The sequence below is a fragment of the Sardina pilchardus genome, chromosome 20 (assembly GCF_963854185.1).
Source record: "Sardina pilchardus chromosome 20, fSarPil1.1, whole genome shotgun sequence".
Taxonomy (NCBI): Eukaryota; Metazoa; Chordata; class Actinopteri; order Clupeiformes; family Clupeidae; genus Sardina; species Sardina pilchardus.
This window is the reverse complement of record NC_085013.1, coordinates 17,559,687-17,573,288: the sequence shown is the minus strand read 5'-3', so window position 1 is coordinate 17,573,288 and position 13,602 is coordinate 17,559,687. Positions and strand designations below refer to the sequence as shown.

The window sequence follows — 13,602 nt, the reverse complement described above, 5'->3', positions numbered from 1 at the left end:
TATTTTAATTTATATCATAATGTTAGATATAGAATGTTCTATATAGGAACAAAAAGTACTGATTGCACACATTAACGGCACCAATGAAATGGCCATTAGAGGAAACCTTAAAATCTTTTTTTTAAGCTTCTTCAGTGAGTTTCCTGTGGTTAAGAATGCAGACATTTTGAAGGCAGCCTTGAAGAAGTGCCATAAAAGTTATTCAAAATTATTAACACCCTTTGTGTAACTGCACATTTAAGAACAGCAGTCAGCCTGAAAAAAATGAAAAGTGTCCTAAAGTTAATACACCAGGGAGCTGCTCATGGTTATTTAGTCTGTAATAAAAAGCCTCTATTTGAAAAGCAGTCCTATTTTTGTACAGGCAACGCTATAGACTTTTAGGAAAAATGTGAATGTGTGTGTGTGAGCCCTACCCAAACTGCTCACTGATGTGTGTTTCTGTAAAATGCTATGCTGAAGGAAGTGCAGTGACTTCCCATTCATCTAATTAGTTTGTCCTCAAGAAGTCTGATCTTTTCAAGTCATCCAATTTGTACACATTGAGAATGCGCAAATACCCTGCTTAACAAAAACTGTATAACTACACACATAAAAACTGACCGAGAGTTGACCATCCTAGAATTACTATTGTAGTATTCCGAAATATTAAAAAATGCTTAGATTTATATGCATTAAAAACGCTATACACCAAAGATTTTAGTAAACAGGTTTAATTTAAAAGAAAAAGGCAACAGCATTAATAAAATTCCAAATTAAAATAGGATTGGGGATTCCTTTTAAAACTTTTCATGAACAAAAGAATGCATTAAAAAGACAATACATTTTGGCACAAACCAAACTTCATGGGAGTTGCTGTCAATTCCCTTTTTTATTAGACATGTTCAACATCCAACATAATACCAGGGCCTTCCAATTAAACACTGACTAAAACTAGCTGGAATTAGTTACACTGTTTATAATGGGCTATTGATAAAAAAAATAGAGGCCCTAAAAAGAAAACTTGCTTCATTCAACACAGTGGTGGGAATGATTCATTAACCAACAAGAGAGGTTTGCAACTCCACTGGCCAAAGCTCTGAAGCAGCGCACACAATTGAAGAGATGACCTGGGCCATAGCCAGTGAGAACAGTGATCTTTAGACAGGCAGCCTTCACACCCAAAAACCAAGAGATGATAACAAGTGCACTGTCACAGTGAGTGGAACAGGGCATGAGTACAGTAGCTGTGTGCGTGTGTGTGTGTGTGTGTGTGTGTGTGTGTCAGAAAGACAGAAAGCATGATTGTCTGTTCAACAGTTTGATATAAACGTACAGGTTAATGTATCTCTACACAAGCATTTGTATGAATGAGTGCAGCAAGGAATATAGTGTATGTTCAGCAAGGGTACATAGATTATTATTCCCTTGGGAACGCATACTACGACTGTGCAATCATTGGGCTATTTAACTTTGTTGCGGTCAATGCCCTTGTTTTCCGGGACATGTCTGTAGGGGCAGTTTTGGTTCTTGATGCAGCCTATAGTTCTCCAAAAATGACACTCATCTGGGAGTTTACTGGGGAGAGGGAGAGAAGAAAAATGTAAGGATACACTGTTTGATTAAAAAGTCTAGATTTAGATAACTGGTGCATTTTAATAACCAAAAACAAAATTATTTTAATGACCAAAAGCAAAAAGATAATAATAATAATTGATGTTCCATTTAATTAATAAACAGAAGTTAAGAGATATAGAATGGTACGGGAAGAACGACAGGACAACAGGGGAGGGGCAAGAGACTCACTCATTGTGCTCCACAGCAGCAGCTTTAGATACCCCCAAGTGTGGATGTATTCGATCAGGATAGCGTACTAGGAGAGGTATTCCTGAAGCTACTATATAACCCTGCAAACACAAACACACACTTAATGCCGCAATGAATTATGGTCAGGTCATGTCTATTGTCGATGGGAATATATTTAACACCTAATCATACAACACCTTTCCCAAATAAAGCAGTAGAGGCAATGTTAAGCATTTGCTATTTGAAAATACTGCAGATTATATGTTCAACTCTGAAAATCATTGAAATTATGTATTGTCCAATTTCCCCATACATGGATTAAGACTAGTATTAGTGAAAGTCTGAATGGCAACTCCATGTAGTTAGTGTATGTATGGCAGCAAATGTCTACTTGACTGAACTGGGTTTACTGTGAATAATAATAATAATAATAAATAATAATAATAATAATAATACATACATGCAGCTTCTTAATGGCCTCTTCACTGTCTTCTTTACGGATGTAATTCACAAATGCACAGCCTTTGTTTCTCAAAATCTTCAAACTGTGAACAGGGCCAATTCTGAGGGAAGCACAATCATACATAGCTGGTGAAACTCATGCATTCAAGAAACACCTACAAGACTGTAATGGGTGCCGTTAAATGTTTCATGCAGTAATAATCAAACAGTCTTCAAGTCAAAGTCTGTGACTAAAAGTTTCGGTTTCACACAAGGCTGAATTTCAGCTCAATGGTCAATCAAACTGCACCCCACTTGTGAGCTCCTGAAGCTCTGTGTTGATTGGCTGGGATTGTGTGTATGGGACAAAAACAGGGTGGGACCACAAGTGCAGACTAACTTTAGGTGCATTTAAACATACAAAAACACTGCAAGATACTTACTTGTTGAACAAATCATATATAAAAGCTTCTGTTAAGGTTGGCATTGGACAACCAACCCAGACTGGGAAAAGTTCCCTGTAACGACATAAGAAAAAGAATCAAAATCAGATCTGTATTTTTTGTGTTAACTTATTTCACTATATGCACAAACATGCACACATACATTTTTTACTAAATTAATCTGTATCCAAAATGCAACTCAAGTTCATGTATTCTGCACTCTGGGAGAGAGGGCTTTCAGCTACATCGCCCCCAAGCTATGGAATTCATTGCCAGACTACATCAGACACTCTGACTCAATCACTGTCTTTAAAAGTAGACTGAAAACATATTTCTTCAAAAAAGCTTATGGAATGACTAACTGACTTTAACATTTAACATTTTTCTTTTCTTTTTTTTTTATTTCTATGTGATGATTTTGCAACCCTGTAAAGTGACCTTGGGTGTCTTGAAAGGCGCTTTAAATAAAATGTATTATTATTATTATTATTATTATGTAAGGGTCGTGAGCCATATGTAGGTGTACATTAGTGCATGCAAACAGGTGTCCTGTGGGTAATACACTAGTTCTTACGGTTTAATAAGTTTGTGTTGAAATGAAGCTGGAGGGTGGGGCTGGATGTGTGGGACTGGCTGCTGGACTTGAGGGACCGCCTGGGAAATAGGTTTAGGAGACTGGGAGCGCTTTTCTACTTGCACCCACTCCTCCTGTGCAGAGGGCTTGGTGGGAATCAAAGAACCTGCATTATAGAGATTAAAGACAATGATCAAAAGGAAAGACAGAAAATGAGATATTCTATATATAATACCACAGACATTCAAAGACAGAGACAGAAGAGGGATAGACCAACTCTTACCTCGTAACCCAGATAGAGCGCCTAAAGCTTTTTCTACACTACCATAGATGACCATGGCATTGGTGCTCTGCTCTTTTGTGAAGCCCATTTCCTGCAAACAACATACAATACATTTGTCCAACAGACACCACAATCAAAAAAAAAAAGGATGTTATGGCACAATTTATAAAACACACACACACACACACACACACACACACTCACCATGAGCTGAAAGATCTGGACTTTCATGAGCTCTAGGGCCGCATCTGTGCAGCTTTTATCTAGTGTCAACACTTCCTTGTACACAGCCACGGCCTCCGTATACCTCTGCAACAAACAAAAACAAAGGATAAAATCAGTTTACATGATGGTTTTCAATGTACTAACTGGGTGTGACAGGACACAGTTGTGTCTCTGTGGCACAATATTTTGCGCAGAAGTTTTGTCGATTGCACCGTTTCCTTCACTCACATTGTGTGGTGATATTTTGAACGGGAAATATGACTCAATTGTCCATCATACTGTGTGTGGACCGAGAGCATTACTTCATCACCTCACAGCGCATCGAATGAAGTACATTCATGCAACATGACTCCAGTGGACGCACCTGATTGTGGAATGGACGGAATGTGACACGAGTGGAATCGTGGGAAAATACTGACAGAGTGACATGGCACATGTGAGTGTTCTATCTTGATAAATACAGGGCTTGAGATGTGTCCGTGTCAGTGTGGGGCAGTGGTAGCGTAGTAGACAGGGACAGTGTAGCCCCCTTGTAATATTGTTGACATGTAAGTCAATTCGGACAAAAAGTGTCTGCTAAATGTAATGTCATGAGTGTGAGTAAGCAGGAGTCATGGCTGAACAACCAAAATCATGCAAAATGTGATTTTTAGAATTCTGTCTTAATCATTCAATATCTAATTGATGAACCTTACATTTTTCAGTAGTGAAAAGTAGGTAGAGGAGGCCAAAATCTGGTTTGGCTCTAAATAATATTTTGTTTACTATGCTCGGAGTTTGGAACTGGGCTGGCATGGGCCCCATTTCCGCCCACTCACTTGGTCCATCAAGGTGCCACGATGGACATCAAAATGTAGTGGTGCGTTGAAAACCACATTCGGAATTCACTTTTATCCTCCGAGACCCCTAACTCACTAGGTAATATAATCAGCACATTGGCTCAGATCAGTGGTGAACTATTCATAAGAAACTCACAAGGGAAAAGAATGATCAGTATCAGTTTTGTACGTGGAGCCTTACAACACTGTTCACAGTACTTGGAGCCACTGTACATTGTCACTTTTGGTACAAAGATAATTTAGATACCCTATGGGATAGGTGTTTATGAATCCGCCATCCTGGTTTGTATAGAAAGGAATGTTAAGTGACATACAGTTAAGAGGGCAGAAATAGGTCAGTGTCTGATATCAATCTGCTAAAATAAATACTTAAAATCAGATTTGGCCTGACCATTGTCGTAGCAAAACCTGAGTCACTGATTCAAATACAGTGAAACTCAGAGAGACGAAGCATACAGAAGACTGGGAGCTTCCAATTTCAATCCGGACAGCATCTGAAGATTGGTTCATGAAGCAACCTTCTCTGACTTGTTGAGTCACTGCTTATATAGATTCCATAGGTTAGTCACCAGTTCTTGTGAACTTACTTAAGAACTCCATTCTATTATTTCCAATGACCTCTGGCCTTGTTGTGTGACTTACTGGTGGCGCCTCCCTAGGTGAAAGGCTACCTCCCTAGGTGAAAGGCCACCTAAGAAAAGCCCCGATTTGTGCTTACTCTGCAACTATTTTGGTTTTCTAAATGTCATTCTTGCAGACAAGTTGCTTCATATCCCCTCTCCAAACTCCAGCTTTCCTTCAGAATATGACGATACAAAAAACCCTACACAGTCTGAACTATGTGTCCAGGCATGTATGATTGTGTGCGCCCAGGCATGCGCCTTCCCTGTACATTTCTTTGTGTGTGTGTGTGTGTGTGTGTGTCTACCTTTAAGCCAGTGAGGGCCCTGCCCTTACGGTACAACCCTTTGATCCATTGAGGATTCATTGATAAAGCCACATTAGAATCCATCAGGGACTTTTCATACTGCTGCATTTTCTCAAAGCAAAATGCACGGTTCCCAAACAACCTGTGAAACACACCAATACATCATGTCAACTTTATCAGTTCAGAAAACACAAACCAATTGGTCCAAGAAAAATTGGTACTCAAAAAAATGAGCGGACAGAGAACTGATAAAAAATTATATTACTTTCAGTTGAGTTATAAATATATATATATATATTATAAAGTTATTACAGCTTGCTTACTTATATTCTGTTGGATTGTGTATAATAGCATCTGTGAAATACTTGACAGCCCTTTCCAAATTTCCATTGGCAGCATACTGGTTCCCCATGTCTGGAAAGATGAGAGTGAGAGTAAATATTACATTCATCCATAAACAAATAAATAATGTTTAAATACTTCAGAATAGCACATAACGAATGTGCAAAGTTTAGCTCCACATCACACTCGGAGTGCGCCACTTCCTCCCTAACTCTTCCATGAATGAAAAGAGTAGAGGACTTCCTCTTTAAGATTGAATTGATGATGTCACAGACACACAAAGAGGAAGGAGAGAGAGAGAGAGAGAGACTTACATGCCAGTTCCATACTCCTTGCAATGAGATCAGTAGCACTCCTGTCTGAGTCTGCATTTACGGGATTCGGTGTGGACTGTGGTATGACCTGTGGTACGACCTGAATGACCTACGTACACACACAGGCACACACAAATAGCGTCAGTCACTCAAGTTGCACATCGTGATTTTGAAAATGTGTCAGCACAGAGAGAGCAGCAACAATTCATTGCTCAATGTATTATTTGTCAACTATGAAGTGGAAGAAGGGACTAAGACAAGACATTTGAAGACACCATCTTGGGCTTTGGAAAACATTGATGCAACATTTCATAAGTGCATCAACGTTTTAGACCAAACTACTAATAGATTCATTGAGGCAAAAAATGAAATAAAACAAATATACAGATTAATTGACAACACACATAATCATTGCATGCAGCCAGCCATACAGACACACCTCTTTCTGGTGCGCTTTAGTGTTCGGTTGTTCGGCAGTTTCAGTAGTGTGTTTTTGGGAATCCTTTACAGAGTCTGCGGTTTTCTTCTCCATTTTCTCCTTCTTCTCTTTAGCCTTCTCCTGCTTACGCTTGGCAAAGGCCGCAGCGGCATTTGACACAAAACAGCTGCTCATGTCCAGGTCCTGAACACACACCAGCACAGACGTTAGGCGACATGACTCACAAAGGCACTCGACTGTAGCTTTGTGTAGGCCCAAGCCTCGCCCCTCACCTCCAAGTCACTTTGCGGACTCTCCTTCTCTTCGTCCTCGTCATCGCTGCTGCCATCCGAGTCACGATGTAACTTATTTTTACTTTTTATTTTCTTTATACGAACAGCTTCATTATATTTTATAGTCTGAAAAACAAAAAGTGGATGACGGACGTGTCAGTAAAATATGCCATTTTGACACACTTCATAAATGTTTTATCATGCAAGCAAGAGAAAACCATTCTCTTTACCTGTTCATCAATAGTTTTAACATAATTCTTTTCTTGTTTTTGAAGTTGCTTTTTTCTTTTCTGATGCTATCAAAAGATAGAATCAGAATCAGAATCAGCTTTTTTGGCCAGGTTTGCATAAACAAACAAGGAATTTGACACCGGTTAATCTTTGCTCTCAAAGTACAACACTCAACAATAACATAGAAAGAAAAAAATACAGTATGTACATTTGCAATAAAGAGACACTATGTGGGAATGCAATTGTCCAGAGGGGGAATGTGGCTGGGAATGTCCATCTTCTTGTTAGATGGCAGATCATGGCACACTATGGTAAATGATGATAGCCTTACATTAAATAACTATCCCCCTCTAAAAAAAAACACATCTTCTGGATTCATCACCCTCCAAACATATACATCAACCAATTCAGAGCAAATTCCGTAAAAAAATAATATAAGAAAGCACAGCCCATACCTTTTTACTAGAAATACTGCCTTCATCATCCTCCTCTTCCTCAGTGCTGGCATCAGAATTACATTGATGGCCAGTATCGGGGGGTGACTCAGCAGACTTTTTATTATGATTTTTTTTCTTATCATCATCCCCTTTATCCTGTAGATGAACAATTCAGCATTCAGAGACCAACATAACCTGTGCATTAGTGTTGTCATGACATCAAAAAATGGAGCATATCGTTAGTTCAGGCAGGCCACAGAGTCTCTCCTGCTTCTCCAAGGCCCAATTCACACCAAAGATTCCAGACGCGACGAGACCGAGTTGCAGATGTGTGAATTAAATGTTGCACGTAGTTGCAAGCCATCGCAAAGCATTCAACATGTTTAGTCGCAGTTGCAAGGTTTTAGAACGTCGCAGCTCGTCTCGTCACAAATCTTTGGTCTGAACCAAAGACCAAAGATTTCACTATCCCAGCTGATTGTCTTGGTAATTGTTCAGCTCACTGCCCAGAAAATGATTCAGGCTGCCGTAGCCTACTTCTGCCTGCCGCTTCTCTGCAAGCCCTTTTTTACAACACCTCCTCATACTTCTGACTTATCAATGTCTTGTGATTGATGTCTGCTCTGTTCTGTAACCTATGGGGGGTTATTTTTGCTGCTCTGCCTGCCTGACTTGAATTATGATCAATTTGTCCCAGTGCCATATCCAAGTATCTTGATAGCAATACTGAAAAGATATCACTGAAAGAATCTTAGACATTTGTATAACGATAGGCCTAGATGACAAATTCAACAGAACTTTTATTAAAAACCTGATGAGTCTTAAAGTATTGGTCCTACGAAAAATGCCTTTCGGGGCATTGTGATAACTTCCTAGTACTGATGTATTGTGCAGTACTACAGTGCTTAAAGTGCACTGGTAAAGTAAGATGTCCTACAAACTAAACACATGAAGGCTTTATCAGACAACATTTGAAAAAAAGGGGGCTGATTTCAACCCTTTACCTGGATATCATTAGCTTTATTTGCATTTTCTTTTTCTTGCTTCTCTAGTCGTTTTTTCTGTTTCTGCCTCTGTGGGAAGGGACATAAAGAGAATGCAATCAGTACATACTGAAGTGTGGAACTGAGGAGTCAAATCGATGGGTGTGCATGCAGGTGTATAAGTGTGAGCATGTTCACTCACCATTTTTTTAAGCTTTTTTTTCTCAGCCTTCTTTTTTAATCTTTCTTCTTCTTCTATTAATTCCTCTGCAGTCTTTTCAGCCTTCTTTATTGCCTAAACAACAACAAACGTGATTATGAAATGTAATTGTTGACACGAAACATAATCTTAACACATACAATACCTAGTGAGAACAGGCAATAAAGAAGATTTAACCCTGTGTTAGTAGATAATGTTGATGGTATTTGCCATTTCACATCATGCACGAATCCTTTACAGAACTCAGCATTTGTATTATACTTCTTTAAAAAGAAATTTATATATATTTATTATATATATTATATATATTATTATTATTATTATTATTATTATTATTATTATTATTATTTATTATATATATTATTATTTATATATATATAAATAATCTGCTAAATTAACACATGTAAACCTGATACCAACCAGGGGTTTGCATCTCAGGAAACTGAAGAGCACATTCACTTTGATATCCTCAAAGAAAAACAACACACAAAAGAGGAAGCCATTCACAGTATAGATAGGTGAAAACTACGACTGACACCCAGGACCTACCTCTCGTGTGATTGGTTTGGTAACTACTGTGCCATGACCGGGTCGATGCAGAAAGTTCCGTTTAAGACCGCAGTATGGCCTCTGTGGACTCCAGTCATCTGAAGAGTCAGAGCAATCTCCTTCATCTCCTGCAACGAGGAATCACAAAAGGGTGTTAAAAGTCATAAAAAGCCTCCTCTCCAAAACACACCCAAGTTCTGGGTTTTTACGCCCTTAACACTTCCAGGTCTAGGCCCTCCTGTTGCTGCTCTTTGACCTACGATGATTGAATACCCTTCCACAGTTGGAGCACGCATATCAGTCTGATGGACTTGCTGTTTGTACAATGAAGGTGTGAAATCACATGCAGGAACAGCAGACCTACCTTTTGCAAGAGCAAAAAAGAGGAGAGGGAAAAAAAGGAGGCACACCATTTGCTTGTCTTATTATTCTAGTTAATGAAGATGGCCTCCCCTCCTTGCAATCTTCACTGTGGATGGCAAGCACAGCATCTACACGGTTTGTTGAAGTACAGCATGTCAAGGTCGCTTTACTGTTCATTCCAACCAAAACATCACCAGTGTTTGGTACGGATGGTAAGCACTGCATCTACACGGTTAGTTGAAGTATGTCAAGGTTGCTTCACTGTTCAGTCTAACCAAAACACTGCCAGTGTCTTGTCTGGATAGAAGTTTTGTGGACGAGTAATTGCCATTTGTGAACCCACAACATTAGCTTAAGTATTCATCATATCCTTTCGTAGCTCACTACTGTAATTTCATTTTCTCTATTCAACTTGACAAAAGGGAGTAGGTTAAGGTAGGCTCAGTTCCTTTTTAAGCGAGAGAGAATTAATTCAATATTCCAAATCTCGCCGCTTCTGATTGGTGAGCATGCCATGTTCATGGTGGACACAACAATCCTGTGAGGCGACCTTCACCGTCTTTCACACAAGGATGACAACATGAATGTAAAAATCCTAGATGTGACTAAATTAACCATGGACAGACTCGCAAACTACACGATTAATTATTATAGCCCTTGCCATTAACTATTGATGAATATACTGATAGCCGCCATCAGTCAACAAAGCCGATACCGTTGTTGGGCCAATGTATTGGGGCATCCCCAACAATTCACTATGGCTTTTTCCTGTGGCGCACACCTGGTTAAGTTAGGCAATATCAATGGTGTGTGACAATAAAATGAATAACTTCCGACTAATTCTAGGCGTGTACAATTCCTTTTGCACCCAAGCCTTGTTGCCACACCCTAGTTGCGAGGTCCTTGCATTCAACTCTCATGTCACACCCTTCATCCAGCAAACTTATTCTGAAGCATTTGCCTCAGTTAAACGACAGTTTAAGCTTAAACATTTCAGCATTTCAAAAACGTACATGGTCATCTTTACGCCAACACAAAAATACACACTTGACAATATCCTTATCATGAACTAGCACATAACACATTTTGTAATAGGCACCACTTTTTGCCTGGCAAGCATGGTGGACAGACTAAGAGCCACTGGGACAAGACAGGAAATGTGCTCATCTTAGTGTAAATTGGGGAACACATGTTTTTAAATAGCAGCAGCAGAAGCGAAGGTCGAAAACTTATAATGACCAGTCTGGAACGTAACAACACCAAAGTGCACAAAATGCAAACATAATACTAAAATACTGCTTAGAACTACTTATCTACCGACTCCCACCAAAGAGTTTGTTCGTAAAATGCAGCCAGACCAGTACAAGAAGGCAATTCGCTCGGAGTAAGCAGAGCTGCGCTAAAGTTAAAAGGAACATCATTCACGAGAGGATTTTTGGGCGGCACAGACTCAATGCAGATCTTGTTAGAATGGTGCAATGCATCCACACGGCTAACATTATTTTGAGACAGAAGTAGCCAACCAAGCTAAAGTAGCATGTAGCCAGACAGCACAAATTATCATCGCAAATTATTGGGCCAATAAATTCTGTAACCAAAACAATAGTAATATCTTTTTTTCTCACTTATCGGACAATAATATATCGATGATATGGATGCTAAATTTCTTGAGTTTTTGTACATGTGAACCATAGATTCCACCTGTGTAATAGCCATTCTATCTGTTACCAGATGGTGGTGCTATGGCAAATATGCATTCTAAACATGAGAATATCAACAATATCATATTAATGAATAAAGTATGAGGTTTTAAGCATGCCAGGCAATGTATGGCATATCTGTGACACTGTGGGATATTTTTTATACGTTTGTTATTGAATTAAGTGTTTTAGTATCTTGCATGTAGTGAAATCTGGTTACGATCCTTTAACTAAGGAATGTTAAGATAACCCCTGTGTAATCTGACACCTTCTCTGTGATTATGATGGTGACCTCATGGGGATACCACCACTAAAATGGGAGGGGGGGCTTTTTACTTTAATATTTAATGTGGGTAACATGCTCCTGGCATCAAGAATAAAGCTGCAGTCTCACACCAGTTGTCTTTTGCAATTTTGACCACAACACAATTCTTGTTTATGTGGCAAGGTATGCAAATTAATCATACCACCATTTCGGCACATTACAACATATCAAAAAAAGCTTCTCAATTTAGAATAACCAACATCATGTATACCAACTTTGACATGATCAGAGACATGATCAGATCAAACGTCTAGGAGCATTTAATAATTGATCATGTGTTACAATCCATAACATACCAATTACTTCACTTCCTGTTGCCGTTCAAAGTAGCCTACTTGACAAGTCCTGACAGTGGGCGCTTTGTTTCCGAGTGGCGGATCAATTTAGCTGTTTTCATGGTCTCATGTGCCAGCTATTCTCTGCACACCACACACTGGTGCTTCTGTACCTTATTGTCCTCAACATAAGTGAATCTATACTTCAAATAGTCAGGGTCATTTTGCCATTATTTTGTACTGTTAAAATCATGTCTAACATGATTGGTCACATAAACATCGTCTGTGACCATGGCAGCAACTGGCATATGATAGAGTGGATAGGGTAGCATTTCAAATGGGAGATACCGGTAACGGGTAACCCAAGTTATTTGACTGAGGTGCCCCATTCAGATATCAGTGGTGGAGAACATTAGTAAGCTGGCTAGCAACTCCATGCAGAGTCTTGGGGCTTCAAGGCCCCCTGAACCCTTGAGCCCCTAGGTTTGGGCCCAATAGGCCCAATTCGGTAATCCTGCGGTCTATATTGGAGTGGGAACATTTTCCAACTGTGATTATGACTCAATCACACAACAGATTTACACACTAGCCAATATTCCAATCCAACACGTTAAAAGCACATTTTCAGTAGTTGCCCACCTATCCATTTAGTTCATTCAGGGTCAACTGAATGTATCTGCAGTGTCAAACAACAGCAATTCCAATAACAAGCCAGCGTCGAGCGCATACATGTACAAACATGACCTGGCATGAAGACTGCCTTACCAAAATCTAAGCAGCCCAAAGCGTCCTTCAAAATGAATGGTCTTCTTCCATGGAGCATATCCACGAATGTCTCCTTAAATAAGAACATGAGATTAGCGTTAGAAACATCTTCCATAATAAACAGAATATTTTACTGACAAAAATATATTTAAATAAGTGTGCGTTTCATGACCAATGTTGAGCTACATTTCCACCCAACTATGAATGCGAAAGAGGCCAATAGTCCACAATACTGAGACGAAATGGAGATCATTTGTTTAGTTAGTAAAATGCATGTCTTGAACATGCGTGATCACATCTAAACACAAAGACACACGTTACTTACATGTGTATGCATGACTTGCGTACCCATCAGAAGATCTGCAGGAGAAACAACGTAACTTAATACAGTCGCTCACATCTTGACACCACAGCATATTCACAGTTCTTGCCATGTTAATCTACATATAGCCCTGTCACTCATGGAGAGAAGAAACGGCACATACCTGCGCCATTCGCATTTGTTAGCAAGCTAACTACCTAGCACAACGCATCAAGTCCGACATGAACAAACTTCGGAACAAACTGGTTTAACAGCAACGTTGGTAAACAAAGAAAGACAGTATTTTCCTTGACGGTAATTCATAGTAATTTTACCTTGAGGCCATCCAGTTGAAGACATTGTTGCATTCGTATGTTCCAATATTAGTTTAGAAAAAGCACTTCACACGTCCACTGTGAGACTGCGAAAAAAAGTACACCACCTCACTCTTGCTTCGATCAATCTACCTCCTTCCTCTTCCCTTCGCCTTTTTCATGGTATGCAGTGTACTGCGCATGCGCATCCCCGCCTCAATGGATTGTGGTTTTTTCAGGCTTTTTTTGGTGGC

The 13,602-nt window shown here is 39.4% G+C and overlaps 1 protein-coding gene across 2 annotated transcripts; it reads right to left on the bottom strand.

Annotated features, from left to right (window-relative positions):
* Positions 1 to 697: 697 nt before the first annotated feature.
* Positions 698 to 13,523, bottom strand: si:dkey-33c12.4 (uncharacterized protein LOC560112 homolog). 2 transcript variants are annotated; one of them, XM_062522815.1, is made up of 20 exons: positions 13,370 to 13,523; positions 13,059 to 13,093; positions 12,734 to 12,806; positions 9,306 to 9,433; positions 8,739 to 8,831; positions 8,558 to 8,626; positions 7,572 to 7,709; positions 7,116 to 7,181; positions 6,886 to 7,011; positions 6,614 to 6,796; positions 6,175 to 6,283; positions 5,842 to 5,932; positions 5,519 to 5,660; positions 3,731 to 3,835; positions 3,527 to 3,617; positions 3,244 to 3,409; positions 2,670 to 2,744; positions 2,246 to 2,348; positions 1,786 to 1,886; positions 698 to 1,557 (listed from the first exon to the last, which is right to left on the bottom strand). In XM_062522815.1, exons 1-20 carry the CDS (start codon positions 13,392 to 13,394, stop codon positions 1,443 to 1,445), a joined length of 2,034 nt encoding a protein of 677 aa, XP_062378799.1. In that variant the 5' UTR covers positions 13,395 to 13,523; the 3' UTR covers positions 698 to 1,442. The 2 variants fall into 2 exon arrangements, with proteins under 2 accessions (XP_062378799.1, XP_062378800.1); XM_062522816.1 differs by lacking the exon at positions 7,116 to 7,181.
* Positions 13,524 to 13,602: the final 79 nt, after the last annotated feature.